This window comes from Phoenix dactylifera, chromosome 7, assembly GCF_051530095.1.
Source record: "Phoenix dactylifera cultivar Ajwa chromosome 7, Ajwa_hap1_PhDact_Kaust_v1.1, whole genome shotgun sequence".
Taxonomy (NCBI): domain Eukaryota; kingdom Viridiplantae; phylum Streptophyta; class Magnoliopsida; order Arecales; family Arecaceae; genus Phoenix; species Phoenix dactylifera.
In genome coordinates, this window is record NC_143196.1 from 28,420,560 (window position 1) to 28,439,730 (window position 19,171).

At 38.0% G+C, this 19,171-nt stretch overlaps 1 protein-coding gene across 1 annotated transcript; it reads right to left on the reverse strand.

Annotated features, from left to right (window-relative positions):
- Positions 1–2,682: 2,682 nt before the first annotated feature.
- LOC103721057 (heavy metal-associated isoprenylated plant protein 6-like) lies at positions 2,683–4,320 on the reverse strand. The gene is made up of 3 exons (XM_008811091.5): positions 3,935–4,320; positions 3,181–3,256; positions 2,683–3,068 (listed from the first exon to the last, which is right to left on the reverse strand). The coding sequence occupies exons 1-3, from the start codon at positions 4,217–4,219 to the stop codon at positions 2,947–2,949; spliced, it is 483 nt and encodes a 160-aa protein (XP_008809313.3). The 5' UTR covers positions 4,220–4,320; the 3' UTR covers positions 2,683–2,946.
- Positions 4,321–19,171: the final 14,851 nt, after the last annotated feature.

A 19,171-nucleotide genomic window follows, 5' to 3' on the forward strand; every position in this document is an offset into this window, starting at 1 on the left:
GAAATGTGGGAATCATATTCCCATGGGAATACAACTTTTTCTTCTCTCTCCTTGAAAAACTCCAACCAAACAAGAGGCATCTTATTACTTTCCCTCTTTCTTTTCCTGCGAACCAAACGAGCCCATAAAAAATTGCTCTCTTTAAATTATTGAGTAATTTGAGAATCAACCTGAATCAACTTGATGCTCGTTGATTGGATTGGTTTAGTTCGTTCCATGATTGATTTGGTTCAGTTATTGTTCCAAAATATAGAGAACTGATGGGGATTAGATGGTGGCATGGCAATTAGCTAAAACTGCCTGTTCTCTATCAGTGGGTCCATGGTGCCTCTTGTGGAAAAAACCAAGTCTCTGGAGCACTTATGGAGACATTGAGCTATGCCCAAGATGCCACCTAAATGGGAGGGTGTCTTAAAACTGGACTATTGATGGCTTGACCATTTACTCGTTCCTCCAATAAGATCAATTTTTTGCTTTAATGCAACTAAGAAAAAAAAATTGTTCGACATATAAGTAACTAAGTAGTTCAAAGTTGTTTCCCAGAGTACTTGTTAGCTGCTTAGAAATTAATAAGTGGTGTTAGGATATCCTGTTTCAGATTTTACAAATAGTTATGTAATAGAGATCCTACAGTCCTTGTTACTGTGATCCTGAGCTTGGGGAGCCTGGAGTTTAGGTCCTTCCCAGTTCTTGAATTAATCTCTCCCCCTGCAACCCTCATAAATGGTTTCAAAATGATGGGTCATCTGAACAAAGACTGTGTGGATAAACAACCAAACAACCTAGCCTTTTTGACCCTTCCTTTCTTCTAAAGGGTTGCTTAACTTCTTCCAAGAACGACTATTTTTTTGTTCATAGAGGAAAGACTAAGTAAATAGCCTTTTATAAAATGGGTAAGGCAAAGGGCTGTAGTTCCACAGGGTGGAGTTTTATTACCTGAAATCTATATAGATGTTTGCTCAAAGAAGTCTTTATAAGTGCTCCAGTTAGAAAAATCTTGAGATCAGATTATAGGATAAGACGAGATTAAAGTAGCTATTCCTCCCAAGAGGTTTAGCTCTCCATGAGATCCAAAGAGGTTTAATTGAAGCAAACCATCCTTTATTATGCGATATGATCATATCAGATCAAGAATTTGTGGCCTCTGTCCATTCTTTTCATTGGGCATTGCGACAATTCTTGAAATGGATTTAACTCTTAGACATCCCCTGCAGAGATCCGAGCATGCGTGCCTGTGTTCCATGTTCTTCCCCTTGATGTTTTGTCACTTTTAAAGCATAGGAAGTGTCACTTTTGTGGCATGGAAGCGTCTCTTTAGTATTCTCTCCAATCTAGCAATGGTCGTTTTCCAATTTACGTCCCACACATTAAAAGGGTTGCTGTAACCACACCATGGCAATGCATAAATATAGTAATTAGCCTCTCTAAGAAGAAAAATCTAGTCCTTGTTCCCAGACTTCCCAGACTCTCAACATCCTCTAATGGCATCATCCAAGTTTCCCGTACTCTCTCAGTCATGATTCTGATAATTTCGAATCGGACTGTTCGACAAAAGAAACGAGTCTTTGTGATTAGCAATGATCTCGATATTTTAAATATACAAGTACCATGATCTCATGAAAAAATATGCAGCTAAATATAATCTCGCTCATAAGTAGGCAATCATCAACAAACAATAAATGACTATAGTGAAAATTGGTTATTCCAAATGATGAAAAATCAAGGCTTGATGACTAATAGCTATAATGGGTGAAATTAGCTTATTGTCACTGCTATCTTCAATTTTATCATCATGGTGATGTCATACCCCCAAACCTCTTTCAGCTGAGGAGGTAAAAGGAGAAATGATCTCTCATGCTCTCCTTTTTTTTTTAGGCTTCAATGGGTGTACCGGATGATGGGTTTACCAATGAAGTGATAAAGTGAAGTGGAGCGTGGAAGGTTGGTACTCACTGCTGGGAGTGGAAGGCTATAACATCTCAAGCGGCAATGTCAGGGTTCAGTCCATTCCAACAATTCATAGGGACCAATTACAAAAGTTGTCAGACCATATCACCTTGTGGAAACTTTAGTCAGCCCCCAAAGGCTCTCAAGGCTACCAAAGCAGCAGCCCAACAACACAAGGGGCAGGGAGGAAAATGTTGGTGTCACCAACTCCAACAAACCATGATTAGCCACTAAATTAACCTCCCAAGTCCCATCCTAACAACAAACTTCAGCTAATTATGTCCTTCTATATGTTTATTGTATGGAAAGAAGCCTTGCTATATGTTGATTGTAGGGTTTAAACAAGATTATAACCTTAAAAGTAGACTGGCTGTTGATGGAGGAGGGCCCTCCTCATCTAACTCTCTCCAAACTTGGCATCTCCTTGAAGATATTAACACCAGTTAGATCAAGTGCACAATATCAATGCTACTTTTTTCATAACAATGGCTGCCTACAGGAGAAACTTATTAGGTGGTCCCTGAACCACCAACTATGAGGTGGTCCTCTGAGGGACAGCATTCAAATAATTGTTTGCAAAAGAACCATTTTCACGACGCCAATCTCGCCACCTAACTGGAGAGTAAAACGGCGGCTATCTGATTAGAGGTAGCTGGGATTGTACTGCCAAATTAAATACCTAACAATGCTGAATCTTACCAAGAACTATGAACAACCATTTATAAGAGCTGTACAAAGAAGAATTTGGTCTGGTTGACTCTTAACAAAATTAAGATTCACATACATATATAAATTAAACCGGTCACAAGGAGTGCATAGCCATACATTGACATAGTAGTGAACAGGAATAGACCATAGGCCAAAGATCTTTGTCACCCATCAAGACATTATAGAAAAAGATATTCCATGACATACAGCAGTCCATAACAATACCATGATCACATGCCTAAAGAAACACAAGCTCTTGTGACTACCAGAAGAACACCTAGCTGGTTGGATTTAGCAAGGCCAGAACTCAGCCCTCTTCACCTTTGAGATGCTCTCAAGGACTCCCACTGGGGACACATGGCCCATCACAGTCACCCTCTTGGACTCCAGATCTATGCTAAAGGAAGTGACACCTGCCATTGTAGTTATTTTCATAAGAGAACGTTAGATATCATAACTCGAAATTGAGAAACCTCTGCTATCATTTGAAGCTATATGAAAATTTTATATGGAATATATAATTACCTTCCATTTTGGAGATGTGCTTTCTTACTTTTCCTGCGCATCCTTGACAATGGATGGAAACTCTCATAACCACCACCTGCCAAACAAAAAAGGAGTGAAGAAAGAAAATAAAAAATGATCGAACATTTGCAGCGGATGAAGACAAAAGAATAGGTTGGAATTTATGGATGATAAGGTACGTTCCAAAATATAAAGTGGCCCACTGCAATTCCACCACTAAACACAGTAGAGTAGTACCATTATATCTTGGATGCTGTTACAGATTCTGTGCTTCATCGAACCTTTTGCTCTAACTCCATGTTCTTCTGGATGTCATACTTACAGTTTCAAAGTAGTTTATATGATTGTCTTACAGTGGCATAATAACACTAGCCTCTGTACATCGACAGGTAGCATTCCGCATTAACAAAATTTATGACGGATTAGTAACTTTGCTGTCACCTGAATGCAAGCCGAGTCTGGGAAACTTTGTGATCTCAGAAACAGAATTATCGAAGAATACCAAAGAGGAAAACAGCACTGTCTTACAGACCCTTTTTTTTCAACACTTTGGTTTTGTAACATTATTTGCTCTATATATGCTGATCGCAAACAACAAGCACTTGATTCATATGTTAATGACCATGTGTAGAACTGATCAATACTCTTAAATGTAGAATTCTATTTCTGCGTCTCAGCCTTGCAAGGGTTTAATTGCAAGGCCATGATTCATAGAAAGTAGAGTTAGCAAGTGGTAAAGATCTGGCTTAATTACTTGAAAGACATGGCCACTGGAGGGAGGAGGTGAGGAGGAGACATTGGTAGGCTTGGGTGGCGCTCTCTCTTTCTTCAGAACCATTGGAAGGGTGACTGACCGCCCTTCCTCTCGCGGCATAAACCTCCGGGAATCCATGAGGCGAGAGTACTTCAAGTCGACGAGCCTCGAGTGCTCGACGAGCGTCCGGTCGGCCCTCCTCGACACAATCATCGACCGGGGATCGCCGGGAATGCACACCGCCGTGGAGGCATGCGACCGGCACAGCATGCCTGCAGTCCTCATGGATGTAGGAGGGATGGACAAAGAGATAGAGAAGTAGTTGTGAAGGAAGGAGGGAGGAGTAGAAGCCAGCAATGGGAGGGCAGTAGGGAGGGCAGGATGCTGCCCTTCTTCAATATGTACTGTGGCCACCCTACTTTGAAACCAGGATACGTTGTCCTGCTTTCATAATATAAGGGATGCTGTCAGGGTTCATTATTGACTTCCAAAAGTCAAGCGCCGTTTGCTCTCATATTTTCTGATTTGTTAGGTGGTTTAAGTTATATTGCTCCGCAGAAACACTAGAACCATATCATGCTTTCTTAATGACAGGTCTAACGAAGGCAGGCGCAGAACTCCAGGCATTGGTTTAATCCGGCTCCAAGCCTCGGGTTAGCCGTCGGCTCGGCTTGGTCGGACGAGTGGCATCAAATGACCAAACTGCCCTTCGCGTTTTACCAAACAAATTGCGCTCTAACGGTCAAAATTGGCTGAAAACAGAGAAAAAGAAGGGCCAGGGAAGCCGAGCAACAGGGTAATCACTAGGAATTCAGTTCCAATCCATTTCTGATCTGGACTTCACATCTATGAATTGGTATTGCCCCGAGATACATATGTTTTTTTGTGGATCTGGATCTGAATTAGAATTAAGGTTTGTTAACGTATATTCTGTTTGATCATCTATCCATTCATCTATCTACCTCTCTCTGTCTATATATATATACACACACACAGAGAGAGAGGAAAAGAGATATAAAGATATGGATTTATGATTAAGGTTTCGATGTAGTGCTGGTTTTTTTTAAAAAAATGAGATCTGCACATAAAGTTTGTTGCCAACAATAACTTATAACAACTATATCCTTGAAATAATTATGTACCACAGAAGTAAATTTGATTGAGATAAAAACCAGCACTTTATAATCAGGATCAGATGGATGTGGTGGACCAGCGGCTCTATATACTATAACTAGAGCGGAAGCAATTATAAGGGGCTAATATTTATGATATATGAAGACCAGAATTCAGAAGAGGAAAGCTGGTTAAAACTTCGGAGAGAGAGAGAGAGAGCGATGGTCAAGCGGGGGTGGTAAAAAGGGTTAAGATTCAGTTGAAGGCCAGTGCAATAACTGCGGTAAACAGTGGGAGAGATTCGGTCACCAAAGAACTGGGCAGCCTGCCAAACTCACTGTACCTCCTCTGCTCCATAAAGACCTCTTTGTAAACGGTGCCATTCTTATCATTTCCACGAGAAAATCCGGAACCATTTTGGATCTCCGACTGGGATCAACTCCTCTGTCCGTTTTCTCCTTGTATACATCCGGCCGTTCATATATATGTATTCTAATTTTTTTTGTCAAATTTTATTTTCGCATGGCTTTTCTTTTGCCTTCTGTTCTGTTGTAGTATCTTTTACTTTATTTTTACCAAAGCATTCCTCTACCAGTATAGGTCATTAAGGAGTTTAGTTTGTATGAATATGAAAATGTAAACCATGATAATATATTTTTTCCTTCAAAATAATGAAAGGAGCACCGTCAAGCGATAGATAGATCAAATTCCTGTGGGCAAACGGTATTTACACATATATTGAAATAAAAGAACTACAAATAGATGCAAGGAATGGTAGATGGATCTAAAATGAATGGTTTTCTGCTTTTTGATGGGTAAACTAGATTTGAAGCATTGATTTTAATGTAATTGATATTGATGGGGCAGAAAATGGGCTTGATGTTGCGGTGCAACCAGATTCATCCAAATTGTGGATGGCATGGCAACCTCTTAATATAATTTGGCCAAGTCGACTCTGATCAAGTCGAATAGATCAGAAGCAACTGATCTCTGAAGTTGGATGCCACCCGACGTATTGGATAAAGTCTCACAGTTCAGTTAAACAAGCATCCATCTCAGCAACCATCTCGAATTGATTTGAGTCTTTTCATCTCGAATAGCTAGCAACGTTAGTGCTCCCTTCGGAATCACCCGTCTTTTATCGCATCGAGAGTTTAAATATCATAGTAATGAGCCTGAATGGTTATATTATGTGCCGCATGGCTGCGACATGATCCTAGATAGTTATTGTGTATCTTAAGATGCTTAAGATGCAATCATGAATGGTTACTACACTTCTCTAAGCACTTATCTCACGACACCAAACCGTTAATCAGGCATTGTGGCTATTTATACGTCCAAAGCCATCATGTTAAGGGTAAGACAACTAGAAGTCTTTGATTTCCAAATGATCATAAAATTTCTTCTCTTTTCCATATAAAACACTCCCTCTCTGACTTAAATATCGAGGGCTCAATCAGAGCCAACTCTAGTGAGTTCTCTAACTTGTTGCTATCTTGCAGATCGATTGAGACGATCCATATCAGCAGTCTGAAGACCGGCAGTAGCAGATATGTTTGTTAACCAATAGTCTATTGGCTTAGAGACAATTAGATGCTGTGAACTACAATGATGTGCTGGCAAAATTTGGACATATGTTTCAAATGGTTATGGCCATATGCATTACTAATCAGTGAAAGTTTAGAATGATATCTTTTTCTAGAAAAAACTTGGAATGATCACTATCCACCTTGTTTTGTAACCAAAAAAAAAAAACAAATGTAATTTTATAAAAAAGCCCCGTTTGGGAGGTACATTAGAGAACAAAATTTTAACGTGGCTCCTTCTAACTACCGTGCGTATATAATCTCTTTTAAACACGCATCTCACTGGTAAAAAAACAGGGTGTTGTTTTGTAATTAATTAAACGATCATGCCACACACGAAGAAATAGTGGGCTTCTTGCCTAGGGCGTTGAAACCTCACATCAAATGATCTTTTACATATAGGATGAGCTCTTCAGGTGGATCATTTATGTTTTAAGTGTGCTATGTCATCCCTAAGTATATGCAATTAATTTGTTGCTTGCTACAACACCGCACCTTTTGCCAATGTTGTAGTGACCTCTTTATTAGTTTCAATTTTGCTACACTAAATCAATCATTGTCGCTATACTTTCCTGCCATGGTTGGTTCTAATGACTGTATAAATATTTCCAGAGTTTTGCTACGGTATTTTTTAAAAATATTTCATACAAAATTAGAAGATATCTGAATTGTCCAATAAATTAGAATATTTAGGATATTTTCTTGTTAACGGGTTGGCATGCAGCAGGATAGCTACGGATAATCAGCCTTCTCACTTCTTTTATCATGTCTTGAAAAGAGAAAGATATTTTGTTTATTTTCTATTCGGACTTGGCTGAAACAAGTCAGAAGAAAGTTGGCTAGCCCTTTCTCTTTCCAGCCTCCTTTTTTATTATTTTTCCACGGAGGCGTAGGCGGTGGCGACGCCCGAGGGGGAGGGGAGGAGGGAGTGGAGTACAAGGTGGGCGAGAGGAGGGTCTTCTCGGAGGGAGATAGTGAGTGGAGGTGCCGGTGCCCTTGACCATGGTGAGCATGGCGAAGAGGGAAGGATTGTCCATGGTGATGATGGTGGCATGTGCCATTGTTGTACTTGCGGAGGTGGAGCAGCGGTGTTGTTGAAGTTGAAGCAGCTGTAAATAGTGATGGGGATCAGGATGGAGGCCGAGGTAGGGACGGTGGTGGTGTGGTAGAGGAGGAGGAGGAGGAGGAGGTGGCAAAAGGAGAGACTGAGGGTGGAGCGCAGGGCATCACGACAACACTGCAGCTCCCTCTTCCCCTCTCTCTCCGACATTGCTATCGTGGCTTCCCACCTCCTACACCCTCGCCACTCTCTTCCTCTTCCTCGGATCTCACCTAAAACCCTGACGCTGCGCCCTCTCTCGACATCCTCCTCCTCCTATCTCATCTGCAACCCCAATGTCGCCCTCTTCCCCCTCCTCGAATCTCGCTTGCGACCTCGATGCTGCTCTCTTCCTCCTCCTCCTCTCCTCTCTCCAGCATGCCGTTATCGCCGCCGGCTGCACCTCCGGGGCCAACGTAGGGCATCAGAGAATAATTACTGCATTTGCCATTATATTTGATTCTAAATGTTTCTGAAGTTCGAAGTATTTACCGTATCAGCCATGCATATAATTAGGTAAAATCGGGTGCCGGTGGGTAAATCAACGCCATCCATGCTCAGATCAAACTAGCAGGAAAAAGCTTGTGGTACATGGACTCAAAGGTTCTTTGGATTACCGAAGCAAAATCTATCTTGCCAACCACCACAAGGAAATTGAAAAAGCTGCAGGCACAAACATCTTGCACAAGCCAGAACTAATTTAGTAGTAGTTTACATTTTCAAAGAAAAAGATCGTTTTCTGACATGCTAATTAAGCCTTACCAGTTGGTCAACCCAAGGAATGCCTGAAGACGCTCATTTTCCCCACCCGGCGTAGTGGTGGAGAGAGAACGGCTGCTGGCGATGGAGGCTACTCATGCGATCCGATCGGATAGATCTTTGATAGCTTGAGACATATGGAGCTCCACATTTGCTCGGTGAGCGCCCCAGTTAGTGTATTTGTTACCTAGGAGCATCCATCCCTAAGTTTTCTCAAAGTCAACTTCGACGGATGCGTCTTGCAGGGCGGTAGGTGGGGCGGGGCAGGCTTCGTGGTCAGGGGCTCCGACTCCAGGGTGATTGCATCTGGGGGTTGCCATTTGTCTGATATATCGGTGCTAGGGGCAGAGCTAGCGGCCTGGTCTGGCTTGTGTTGTGTTCGGCGTGCCTTGCAAGAGAGAGACATCCTCCTGAAGGGTGACTCGGCGACGGTGATTGGGTGGATCTTGCAGATTTCGGAAGGGGTCGGCGATTACTGCTCGCTCTTGAGGGATATCTGGATCATGGTTCATAACGGATTGGTGCTTTAGACGAAGTACGTGTTTAGAAAGGCCAATGAGGCGGCACATTGGGTAGCATCTTTTGTTGCTAACGATTTGGGAGACCACCTATGGAAGGGTGAGATGGAGCTGCCTACAGCTCTCCGTGATGTGCTGCCTGTAAGTATCCCTTGCCGAATCCTAGCCAACCAATCCCTTGAATTCTGAATACCATGTAGAGAAATGATGAACTCAAAAGTGTTTTATTTATTGAGTGATTTCTTTTTCTTTTTCTTGAAAAATATAAGCCACTGCTCCATCGTAAGACTAAAACCATATTATTTGTCATTTGAGATAAGATATAATCCAGAGTTACTTAGAGACAACTAATTAATTAATGAAGCTGACAGCTAAGCTGAGCTAGAGGGGCATGGTGGGGGCATAGAGAAAAAAATATAAGGCCGCTTTTCTATTTTGTCATGTTTTTGTTAGTGCTCATTTCAAAAAAGAAAGCAAAAAGTCAGAAACTTTTTGTACTAACAAAGTCGTTAGTTTTGTGGTTAATTTTTTTAATAAAAAAGACGCATGTGGCATCTTTTTTCTTCCTTGTTTCCAAAATATGCTTTTTACTGGTACTACATGACCAGATAACACATATCAAACAAATTAATCATTTACCAAGTCAATATAGATATTTAGATAAATTGATACATAGTTTCTAAAAAATAGTATTGATTAGTATATAATAGATGACCAGATGATACATACTTAACAATTTAGTCATCTAACAACCCAATACACACATCAAAGCAAATTGTGATATAGTTTCAGAACATCATGTTCGTTAGTATATACTACATGGCCAAGTAATATACATTCATCAACTTTCTGATACAAGCTTCTAATTTGATATACATCCAAAAATAATCAATACATATTTTCAGATAAATCGATACATAATTTCTGAAACAAACCTTTAGATAAGTCGATACATAGTTTTCAAAAAATAGTGTTCGTCACTACTAGTATATAGTTTTCTAATTTTATATAACATAAGATACATATACCGTTACTTAGATTCTATGAATTCTTAGGTGCAAAGATCCTACAAAAGAGAGAGAAGGATTTGGAGAGTCTCAACAGAAAGACTTCATAGATGAGAGGGACGACTTGATAAGAAAAATGATCGATGAAGAGACTTACTGGGAAAGAAAGAATACAGACGGTCCTTCTTTGTGAATCGTTTTTTTTTTTGTGCATATAATTTTTTTTAATTTTTTTAATTACGAAATTAACAGACTCTATGTCTTGTTCCTATTTAATTTTTATTTTTTTAAAAATAGATGCTAAAAAAATAGTAAAATAGAAGTTTTATGATATTTTAGGATGCCCGTTCCAAATGATTTTTGTTGGAGGCCGGGTGACAGGGCCCCGCTGACGTACGTACCGTGGGCTCGCGCAGCGCATGGCAGCCACGACGTCGGCGGTGGTGTCAACCATACGTCACCCAGAGGGACAGCAGTGTCCTTAGTCCACCATAGACTTCCAGTGCCCAAAAGAAAAGATCTACGGTTTAAAATTTATTACGGCAGCAGGGCAAAAGGGGAGCAGAGGCTGGGCTCCCCCCTCGTCTCACTGCCTCCCTCAACAAAAAGGCGTCACATGCGGCAGCCGTGAGCCTATAGAGCTGGCTAATTATGTCCGCATCCTATGAGTTGATGATGTAATTATCTTAATCGTAATGATCGAGAGGATTAACCTAATGGTCGCATAGGCTTAATGCTTGAATCTCACCAATCTTAGATCTCAAAGGGTCAAGAAGATAAATGTATTGAGTCACGAAGTAGATAAACAGCTTATCAGTTCCATTGACTTGAGATTTTTCTCTTTTTAGCAATACTTGGTATTTGAATCATGGAACCCCTCTGAAAGTCCTCCAGGGAACAGTTGCCAATCTACTGAGCTAATAGTTGTGGGCAATTCATTTGAGATACTTAACCTTTATGTTGGGATAGTTAGTGTAGATTAAGTCTTTCTTTTATGCAGTTCAATACAATAGGAATTAGTCATGGGTCTCATATTAAAAAGTAGTTCATATTTTAATTTTTTGTTATCTTTGAAAGACATTTTTATTATATACTAAGACATATTTGCTTGGAGGGAGTCGGACTCTGAAACGAGAATGGGAATGAGTAACACTCATTCTAGCCATTTGGTTGGGAGGAGTTCTATTTCTAATCTGATTGTAGAAAAAAATAGAAATGCCATAATCCCGTAAAAACCAATCCTTATTATTCTATAGTATTTAAATTTTATTCTGATTCCGATTTCGATTTCAGCCATAAACCAAATATGTCAGGAGATTTGACTATTCCGATTTTCTTTCCAACCCATTCCAATTCCAGTCACGAATCAAACATACTTTTAGTCATGATAACTGCAGTGCGGCTGTATGCCTCTTGCGCTATGGTAGGATTAGAGCTAATTAGAGCTTAGGCCAGCACATCTGTGAACCCGATATTGAAAGATTTACTATATAGAAAACCTAATACATGCAGCATGATAATAGTTAGGATGAGGTCACAAATAATTGGTTTTGTCAAGAAAAGTTGGTGCATCTTTGGCTGGAGGTAAGGTGCTATATGGACATAACAAACAAGACTTCGTCTAGTTGGTTGGCAGTTGGAACGCTCTCTTCATTTTGATCCAGGTGGTGACATGTTATATTATTGTATTCTTTTAGGAGAAAAAAGAGAGAGGAATTATAGATGTGACCACTAGACTGAACTTATTTTTGCTATTAATTTGTCATCTTATGAGCTTCCGGAGTATACATATTATAGGCTGAACAATACTAGCTAAACCGAGTGATGTGGCTCAATTATATGTTAACCACATTAAATCATGTATGAGCATGCCAAATTATAGTGAATGATTCAGGTTGATCTTCAGATCGATGTAAACTACTTTGGTCACTATGAGTAGGGTTGGATGAGGTATATATAGGAGTAAGATCCATCATATCGGAAAGCCAAATCGCAGGACAAACTTTTGGAGACCATAACTTTGTAATACAATGTTCGATTGAAATGATCTTTTTTTTCTTTAATCGAACATTTTTTCAAAATTTACAATGCGACGCCTCGCTCTTTAGGGGCTGGTTCCCCTAAAGATCAAGCCCAAGAGCAGACTTTATCACTATAAATAGACTATGTACCTTATTTTTTTAATTATTAATGAAAGAAAATGGGACTTAAAATAGACTATATGCTTTCAAAATTTTTGTATCTTCTTCTACTTATCTTTTGAGAGATTCAAGTTGAGTGGGTTAAAAAAGTTTTTCTTCTTTTCTGATTGGATCAGCGAACCACTCTAACAAATTGTGGCCAACAATGTCAAATCACATACACGCATGCAAACCCCACAACCAAAATTAGACCATTGGGCAGGGGCCAAGAGACTGACAGAGCTGCCTTGTTAGAGTATTCCATGGAAGGGGGAAGAATTCCTTCTATGATACCTTAATGATAGTTACGATTATTTAAGCAACCAGTTGAGCGAAAATTTATTCAGTCGATCATAGCCTATTTATGACTTCCCTTTGTCCGGCTGGTATTATGAAACTAATGACAACCATTGTGACTTGATCAAGTCTACCTATTACAGCTAGACAAGGATACCAATGTCATCAATACTTTGTGAAGTTCTTAGAATTTTATATTTTCGAATGTTATAATAATTTTTTTACATTAAAAGATGATTCTAATCCTTGGGTAAAAAGGACTTTTATTTTTTTTTTCTTTTCAAGAAAAAAGAACTGGGCAAGGCCCAGTTCAAATTTATTTACTTAAAAGAAAACACTTAGGCAAGGCTATCTGAAAGTATAAGAACTAAGTCATGATATTAAGACGGTCAAAGTGAGCTTAAAGAGGTTTCAAGTTTTCTCGAAGCAAAAAGTTAAGTCCAGTTGGAAATTAAGAACATGATATACTATTTATGAGAGTGAATCAACAGAGTTTGCACCTAGAAAATGCATCGATTTTCTTTCAAGCCATGCATTCCAACAGATTAAGCACTACAACTATGACAGTCGTCCTTCCAGCAGGCCATCTCAGCCTGATATTCTAGTTTTCCAGGAGCTTCATACCTCGTAGATAGGAGATCAGGACGATCAGTGATCTTGAGCTTCTCTGCAAGGAACAGTCATAAGAATCTTGAGGCATTGCACGACAAAAACTGATGGTCTATATATGGTCTCATGCTTAATTATCACCACACAGAACAAGGATTCATATATATATATATATATATAATGCTCTTTTTTACTTGCTGATGTGGGTTAGAATTTTGTAATCTTGATGAAAACTGGCTAATACTTGAGCTTCAACCTGCTAGGGGACAAATGTCCAATCCCTTGGCTTTGTTTTTGAGTGTGGGTCCAACTTATGACTCAAATCAAAGTGTTTATTGAGTGTGGATATTTGATGAGCTTACCATTCTTCAAAATAGTAATGCAGTACTGGCAAAAAAGATCATGGGTGATGTGCTTTGGAAGCTTTTTTTTTTTACCTTCGGCATTGATGGGGCCAGCTCAGGAATTGGAAGGTCCATGCATGCATGCCAGCCCAATCATTCACCCAAGTTAGAAGACAACTGCCAGTTGTGCAGTACTGCCTGACAAAATGCTGGCTTTGGTGCTCTGCCAACTCTCATACTAACCGCTAGCTTTAACAGTCTGCGCCCATGTGAAGCTCTTCTGCATCCTTTATTGTCAACCCCACCCCCCACCTTACATGCATGGGTGGCCATCTCATCTCATAGTGCCCTCTGCATGCCCGTCCTCGCAGCATATTCTAGGGGAAAAAAATAAAACCTCTAAAGCTTTAGAAGGGTGGAATTTATAATTTGGACTTTCCCTGTTGATTACATTTCAACTTTTTATCTATCTTCCAACTTGTGGCTAATGCGTGCCCCATATGTTGGTGTGGTATCTCCTTGACGTGGGACCCACCTCATTTAAAAATTTTAGAAAAAGATAAAAGCTTGGCTTGGTAGTATAGTAACATAGAAAACCAAGTAACGGGAACGGTAGGAAACAGAAAAGAAAATAGAGAATAAAACAGAGAAGAAAAAGAGAAAGAAAAAGATAATCGGATAGTTGATTTTATTTAGATTTAGTTGAAATTTCAGTATATTGTTTCCGATATTGAGAGATATAAATTGAACGATTTGAATCTGTGAAAATCTTTCTCTATTGATTATTTCAAGCATCAACACTTAGTAAAATCTATTCTCTATTTTTTATTGTTTATTATTGAAATCTGCTTTTATTGGTGATGAATGTCCTTGTTGTGAAAGCCAAAATTAAATCTTATTGATGTTTGGCCGGACAGGTCTCATGATTTTTCTCTTTACATCCAATAATTTTTCACGTTAAAAAATTGTGTTGTCTGTTGTTTGTGAATTGCTTGATTATTTTGTTTGTTAATTGGTTGAATAGATGGTAGAGATTATTGTTGCTTGGTGAGTGATATCTTATTTAATTACACAAAAAATGAAAACAAAATTGCAACATTATTATTTCTTGATTGCATTTTTCCAATAAGGTGGAATTAAAGCAAGATTGTTAGTGGCTGAATTTTCTTGTGTTGATTAAATGGAAAAGCATTCAGGTGGCAGTATGGTTAAACTCACATATTCAAATTATTTAATTTGGAAGCTCCAAATGAAAGATTTACTATTTTAAAAAGATTTGTATGATCCCATTGAAGGAGATAACACCAAACCAAGCGACAAAACTCAGCAAGTATGGAAGAAAATGAATATAAAGACAGTTGGATTAATCAGACAGTGGATAAATGATAGTATTTTTCATCATGTTGTCATGGAGACTAATGATCATAGTTTATGGAAGAAATTAGAGTCTTTATGAGTAGAAGACTGCACAGAATAAGGCATTCATGATCAAAAAGCTTGTGAATATGAAGCATAAGGAGGGAAGTTCAATTGACAAGCATTTTAGTAGGTTTCAGGATATAGTAAATCAGCTAACTACTATAAAAATGATCTAGATGATGAGTTGCAAACATTGTTATTGCTCAGCTCCTTGCCTGATAGTTGAAAAACTCTGATTGTATTACTTAGTAATTCAGCTCCTAATAATGTGGTAATATTAAGAATGGTAAAAGATAGTATGCTTAATAAGGAGACCAGAAGAAGAGAACATAGTGTGACTATACTATTAGAGGCATTAGTTACAGAAAAATGAAGAAGGAGTAAACCTAGAATCTTGCAAAATTCTAACAATTATGATAAGTAAAAGGGAAGGTCCAAATTCAGAAAAGAGATCAAATATTTTCATTGTGGCAAGCCAAGGCATATAAAAAGAGAGTGTAGAAAATTTAAAAGAGAGCAATCAAGGGAGAGAGGTGAAGAAAAGAAGGAATAAAAAGATACACTAATAGTTGTATCTGATGGTGATGTCGTTAGTATTTGTGATAATGCTTGTGTAAACTTTACATGCCAAGATTGTACTTGAGTTGACTCAGGTGCCTCTTTTAATGTTACTTCTCGGTGGGACTTCTTCACATCCTGCACTAGTGATGATTTTGGCAATGTTATAATAGAAATGATGGATCAACTAAAATTGTAGGCATGAGAGATAATTGCTTGAAAACCGGCATTGGGTGTCAACTATTGCTAAAAATGTGATATATTTCAGATATCCGCCTCCACTTGATCTCTACTAGAGCACTTGATGATGAAGGTTACCACAACTACTTCGGTGAAGAAACATGCAAGTTTACCAAAGGTTCTCTAGTGGAAACAAGAGTAAAAAAATAAATTACACTTTGCAGTTGAAGACTCCTCTATTAAATTATGACATAAGTGGCTTGGATACATGAGTGAGAAGGGACTAAACATTCTGACCAAAAATAAACTCCTTTCTGTAAAAAGTACGCTCCTAAATATTTGCACTCATTATTTAGCTAGCAAATAACATAGAGTTGCATTTTATAAATCTCCTCCATATAGAAGATCACATATTTTAGATTTAATTCACACTGATGTTTGCACTATAGATGCTAGAACTCTTGGTGGTGCTTTATATTTTGCTATTTTTATTGATGATCATTCAAAAAAAGTATGGGCCTTTGCTTTAAAATTTAAAGACTAGGTGCTCGATGTATTCAAGCATTTTCATGCTAGTGTTGAAAAAGAAATTGGAAGACAACTGAAGTGTATTTGAGCAGATAATAGTGGTGAATAAAAAGGTCTATTTGAGAAATATTATCGAGATCATGACATTAGGTTTGAGAAACCGTTTCTAAAATACCTCAACATAATGAAGTTGCTAGAGAATGAACTATACTATTTGTAAAAGAATTCAATGTATGCTCTCTAATGCTAAATTGTCTAAATCCTTTTGGGGTGAAGCAATGAGAACTGCAGTTGATTTGATCAACTTTTCTTCTTCAGTTCTTCTTAAAAGTGATGTACCAGAAAGAGTGTGGATTGGAAAAAATGTGTAATATGGTCACTTGAGGGTGTTTGGTTGTAGAGTATTTATTCACATTCCTAAAGATGAGAGATCCAAGCTTGATGGCAAGTCTAAACAGTTCTTGATCTGGGTCTAGTGCCTCCAATCATGATGAATGATGACAATAGAGAATATGTATAGGAAGATAAAATTCTTGCATGAGAACCGCACATTTGAGTTGATGGAACTACTTAAGGGTAACAGAGCACTCAAGAATAAATGAGTATTCAAGTTGAAACTAAAAAGAAGAGCTCACAACCAAGGTACAAGGCACTATTAGTTATAAAGGTATTGGTCAGAATAATGGTATTGACTTTGAAGAAATTTTTTCACTTATGGCCAAGATGTCTTCAATCTAAGTTATTCTTGGTTTATTTGCAAGCATGAATTTCGAGATTCAACAACTTAATGTGAAAATTGTCTTCCTCCATGGTGACTTAAAGGAGAAAATTTAAATGGAGCAGCTAGAAGGGTTCATAATTAAAGGCAAAGAGTATCTCATGTGCAAATTAAAGAAGAGTATATATGAGCTTAAGCAGGCACCTCAGTAGTGGTATAAAAAGTTTGATTCATTTATGATGGACTATGGGTATGGTAAAACCGTTTCTGATCATTATGTGCTAATGAAGAGATTCTCTTGTAGAGATTTTATTATTTTCTTACTTTATATGGATGACATGTTGATTGCTGGCAATGATGCTAGGAAGATTGAAAGCTTGAAAAGAGAATTAAGCAAGTTTTTTGCCACGAAGGACTCAGGGTCGACTCAACAAATCTTTGGCATGAGAATTACTCGTGGTAGGAAGGATAGAAAGCTTTGGTTATCTCAAGAGAGATATATCGAAAAGGTGTTAAAAATGTTTAATATGAGTAAGTCCAAACTAGTTTGCTCTCCACTTTCAAGTCACTTCAAGTTAAGTTCCAAGCAGTGTCTTAGCAGTCAGAAAGATAAAGAAGAAATGAAGAAGATTCCTTATGCATCCGCAGTTGGCAATTTGATGTACACCATGGTTCGCACAAGGCCGGATATTGCACATGTAGTTGGTGTTGTAAGTCCGTTTCTTTCTAATCCTGGTAAGGAGCATTGGGCAACTATTAAATGGATCTTCAAGTAAGGTATCTTAGAGGCACTTCTAGAGTCTATTTATATTTTAGTAATAGTAAACTTGTGTTGGATGGGTATACATAAGCAGACATGGCTGGTGATATAGATTCTAGAAAGTCCATATCAGGATACTTGATGACTTTTTTAGAAGGAGCAATGTCATGGCAATTTAAGTTGCAAAAATATGTTGTTTTGTCCACTATAGAGGCTGTACATATTGCAGCTACAAAAGCTTATAAATGAACTTTTGTGGACGAAATTTTTTTTGCAAGAGTTGGGCCTAGAACAAGAGAATATATGTTTTATTGTGACAGTAAAAGTGTCATCCATCTCTCAAAGAATCTAACATTTTATTCAAGATCCAAGCATATTGATGTCAGATATTATTGGGTTCGGAATGCTTTGGAGATGAAGTTACTGTATCTTAGAAAAATTCATACTGATGATAATGGGTCAAATATTATGACTAAGCTCTTGCCTATGGAAAAAGTTATTGCTTGTAGAGAAAAAATGAGCTTGGTGGAACCCCTCACATAAGTCGGGAGGGGGAGATTTGTTGATGTGGTCTCTCCTCATATAGGACGCACCTTATTTAAAAATTAAAAAAAAAGATAAGATAATATGATAGTGTTTTTGTTTTGCAAAATAGCTTGGCTAGGTAGTATAGCAACCATGGAAAATCGAGTAACGTGGACTGTGGGAAACAGAAAAGAATACAAGAACAAATCAAAGAAGAAAAAGAGAAAAAAAAATGCACTACTTTGTTGGATGATCGAATGGTTGATTTTATTCAAATTTAGCTAAAATTTCAATATGTTACTCACGACATTGAGAGCTACAGATCGAACAATTTGGATCTTTTAAAAGTCTTCTCTATTGATTATTTCAAGCATCAATATTTGATGAGATCTATTCTCTATTTTGATATTTATTGTTGAAATCCATCTTGTTGGTAATGAATGTTCTTGTTGTGGAAGTCAAAATTAAATCTTATTAATATTTGTGAAACTAGAGAGGGTCTATTTATAATCTCATTATTTTAAATAGTGAAAGTTTTTAGCTGGACTAGGTTCCGTAGTTTTTTTCTTTACATCAAAGAATTTTTTACATTAAAAAAATTGTGTTGCCTTTTATTTATAGATTGCTTGATTATTTTGCTTGTTACTTGCTTGAGTAGATGATAGAGATTATTGTTGCTTAGTGAGCGATATCCCATTTAATTCCACAAAGATAAAAAGAAGTTTGCAGCATCATTATTTTTTAATTACATTTTTCTAACACTATACAATATTGAATTTAGAGAAATGAACTTTAGGCCCCATTTGGTTCATGCAAGACCTGGAATAATCCTCAATGAAGTCATTAATCTAGCTTCGTTTCGCCATTAAAATATTTTTCGCACTAAAATCCCAAAATGGGAAGCAAAAATGTTCCCATAATGGCGTTCCTCAATAATATCATCGTGACTCCCGAGCATCAAGTCCAAAAAAATCGCTAGCAAGCACCTTTTTCTAGCTTGCTCCCCTCAACATAAGTAAAACTATTGGACCAAAATT

Excerpts from the sequence above, each read along its gene's own strand:
- LOC103721057 (XM_008811091.5), bottom strand. The coding sequence starts at position 4,219 with ATGAGGACTGCAGGCATGCTGTGCCGGTCGCATGCCTCCACGGCGGTG. Across the intron at positions 3,257-3,934 it reads CCAGTGGCCATGTCTTTCAA|GTGGTGGTTATGAGAGTTTC; the intron begins GTAATTAAGCCA and ends TTTGTTTGGCAG. Across the intron at positions 3,069-3,180 it reads GCACATCTCCAAAATGGAAG|GTGTCACTTCCTTTAGCATA; the intron begins GTAATTATATAT and ends CTACAATGGCAG.